The following is a 3,212-nucleotide window of genomic DNA, read 5'->3' as shown; positions in this document are numbered from 1 at the left end:
AAAAAAAAAAAAAAAGAATAAAAATTTAAAAATACATGCTTTTGGAAATATGGCAGAGGATGTGAATGTATACTGTGTACATGTAGGGAAATATCACAGTGAAACTTCCTTATTACAAATATATGTTATCTCAAAAATTATAAAAAAAAGAACCAAATATATTCTTGTCTCCTCACGTTGGTTGCTGATTTTGTTATTCAAACTGTGATTACTGCTACTGTGCACTTAGAACCTGCTTTGGTGAGTGGGCAAGGCTTTAGCATCATTTGCTTTCTAAAAACACCAGAAGCTAAGTTCAGAATAGGTGTACATGATATTACATGTATAAAACCATTTTCATAGAACCTACCTCTTTGCCTTTTGTGGCACCTCCTTCTGTCCATTCCACTGAAACAGAAGCAGCCTCCAAATTCACAGTGCTTATGTTGGCACTGTGAATTAAGCCTATGTAGGAAAAAACAAAACAAAACAGGGTTTTATCTAGCTATCAGTTTCTCTTTGGGTTCCCACAGAGATTCTCCATGTGGAGCTTACCTGGGAGGGACAGTTAATTATTTTTTTTCCTTTCCTTTTTTTTTTTAAACGAAACAAAAACAGAGAGTCTAAGAGACACAATAGATCAGTGGGTCTTCACCCTTTTAGACTATTTTACAATGAGGTGAGTTGGAAAACGTTCTTAAAACCCAGCTACATGAGGTAAGGACTTCTTCCTACTGAAGAGTCTTGCCAGACGTCGGTGGATCATGTCTGTAATCCTAGCTACTGAGGAGACTGAGATTTGAGGATTGCAGTTCAAAGCCAGCTTGAGCAGTAAAGTCCATGAGAGTTTTTTTTTAATTTTTTTTTTATTGTGACAATACCGTACAGAGGAGTTACAATTACATGGACAAGATAACGAGTACGTTTCTTATCAGGCATTGTTGCCTCCTCTTTGTTTTCCCTTCCCATCCTCACCCTCCCCCCACCCCATGAGAGCTTTTAATCTACATTTAACCACCACAAAGCCGGTAGTGGAGCAGTGGCTCCCGTGGTAAAGCACTAGCCTTGAACAATAAATTAGCTAAGGAATAGAGAGTAAGGGCCTAGGAGGCCGAGGGTCCCCAGATGCACAGTGGTGTGGGAGAATTTGGGAAATCAGTCAATCTACACGCCCCAATTTCACCGAGAAAGCCTTCCCTGTCGGAGGACAGGAAAGGGACCCCCGCCCCCAATCGGAGCAGTTCTGCCACAGAGTAGGGGAAGACGGACTGTCAGCGCAGACACCCGGACGGTGTGTTTACACGCGCGCGGCCCGCGCGGGCGGGGGAATCCCTAAGCCTAGCCCCTACCGTGCGTTCAGGGGCGGGGCAGCAAGCTCCCAAGTCCTAGGGCCCACGCGTCCCCCACCCCCGGCCTCGGGACCCGCCCCTCACCATTACTGCGTTGGATCTTGATGGCGAGACCAGGGAACAGGCGGGCCTGAAGCGTAGAGTCCATGGACATCCGGAAGCCTGCCAGGATAAAAAACTCTTACCAGGGCGAAAAAACACACGACTCTGACAACCAAGCCGTCTCAGCGCCGCGCAAACCGCCGCAGTTTAAATCCCGCGCGCCAGCGTCCCTGGCAACGTCATCACGCTAGCGTGGGCCTCACTTCCGTCAGTCAGCAGCGCCCCGCGGAGCCTTGTGGGTGGGGTAGTCTCTGGCCCAGCTCCTGGAACCGCCCACCTATTTGGCCACACGCCTGAGCACCCAATCAGCTTGTACCGGTTCTTGTTTTTTGTTTTTTTGTCGTTCTTGGGGCTTGAACTCACGGCCCGGTCACTGTCCCTGAGCTCTTTCGATTCAGGATAGCTGTCTACCACTTTGAGCCACAGTGCCACTTCCAATTTTCTTATGGTTAATTGTATCTTTCCTGGCTTTGAACCGCGATCCTCAGATCTTAGCCTCCTGAGTAGCTAGGATTACAGGTGCGTGGCCTGTTCTTGTTCCATTTTTCTTTTTGTTGGTCATGGGGCTTGAACTCTGGGCCTGAGTGCTGTCCTTGCGCTCTTTAGCTCAAGGCGAGCGCTCTACCACTTGAGCCACAGGGCCAGTTTTCCAGTGGTTTGTTGGAGATAAGAGTCTCACTGAGTTTCCTGCTCAGGCTGGCTTTGAACCGCGATGCTCAGATCTCAGCCTCCTGAGTAGCTAGGATTACAGGTGTGAGCCCCGGCGCCCGGCTGTTCTTGTTCTTTATACCCAGTCCAGCTTCAGTGACTAGATTCCTGAAACTTGAACGTGTGTGTGTGTATGTGTGTGTATACTGGTCCTGAGGTTTGAATTCAGGACCTGGGCTCTGTGGCTTAGCTTTTTTGCTCAAGGCTGGCACTCTACCACTTATGCCACAACTCCATTTCTGTCTTTTTGCTGGTTGGTTGTATATAAACTTCTCATGGACTTCGCTGCCCAGACTGCCTCCAAATCGTGATCCTCAGTTCTCAGCCTGAAAAAGTAGCTAGGATCACAGCCATGAGCCACCAGCATCTAGCTTGGAAATCTAGTCACTTAGCCAAATGAGTTTTTACTTGAACTGGGTCTTGCTGTGCTGCCCAGGCTGGTCTCTAACTTCTGAGCTGAAGAGATCCTCTGACTTCTGCCTTCTAGAACCACAGGCATGGGCCACTGCACCCAGCTCAATGACATTCCTTAAACTAGTAATGCACAGTGGAACACAACTGTGATTCCAGCCCACAAGAAGCAGAGGCAGGAAGATTATGAATTTGAATCCAGCCTCAGCTATAAGGTGAGTTGAAGAACAGTCTAGGTTACCTAGAAAGACCCTGTCTTGGAAAAAGAAAAATCCTTCAACTAAATTTGTTGTAATTGCCGGGCGCTGGTGGCTCACGCCTGTAATCCTAGCTACTCAGGAGGCTGAGATCTGAGGATCATGGTTCAAAGCCAGCCAGGGCAGGAGAGACCGTGAGACTCCTATCTCAAATAAACTACCAGAAAACTGGAAGTGGTGCTGTAGCTCAAATGGTAGAGTGCTCACCTTGAGCTGAAGAGCTGAGGACAGCGCCCAGGCCCAGAGTTCAAGCCCCAGGACCGACAAAAAAAAAAAAAGTAAATTTGTTGTAATTTTTGTATTTATTTATTTAGAGACAGTCTCCATATGGACATGTAGTCCATACAAAAAATTATGCTGGGGCTGAGAATATGGTTTAGTGGTAGAGTACTTGCCTAGCATGTAT

The 3,212-nt window shown here is 47.3% G+C and overlaps 1 protein-coding gene across 1 annotated transcript in view; it reads right to left on the bottom strand.

The window, feature by feature from the left end:
• The window catches only part of Kif2c (kinesin family member 2C), a 38,018-nt gene extending 36,474 nt beyond the window's left edge, over nt 1-1,544 (bottom strand). Inside the window, exons 1-2 of the mRNA XM_013016788.1 lie at nt 1,413-1,544; nt 350-444 (exon numbers count right to left, since the gene is read on the bottom strand). Of these exons, the coding sequence (XP_012872242.1) occupies nt 350-444; nt 1,413-1,482 (165 nt within the window). The 5' untranslated portion in view covers nt 1,483-1,544. The remainder of the gene's footprint in view (nt 1-349; nt 445-1,412) is intronic.
• Nucleotides 1,545-3,212: the final 1,668 nt, after the last annotated feature.

Source organism: Dipodomys ordii, unplaced genomic scaffold (genome assembly GCF_000151885.1).
Source record: "Dipodomys ordii isolate 6190 unplaced genomic scaffold, Dord_2.0 Scaffold33, whole genome shotgun sequence".
Classification (NCBI taxonomy): domain Eukaryota; kingdom Metazoa; phylum Chordata; class Mammalia; order Rodentia; family Heteromyidae; genus Dipodomys; species Dipodomys ordii.
The sequence above is the reverse complement of the archived record's forward strand: the minus strand, read 5'-3'. Positions and strand labels throughout refer to the sequence as shown.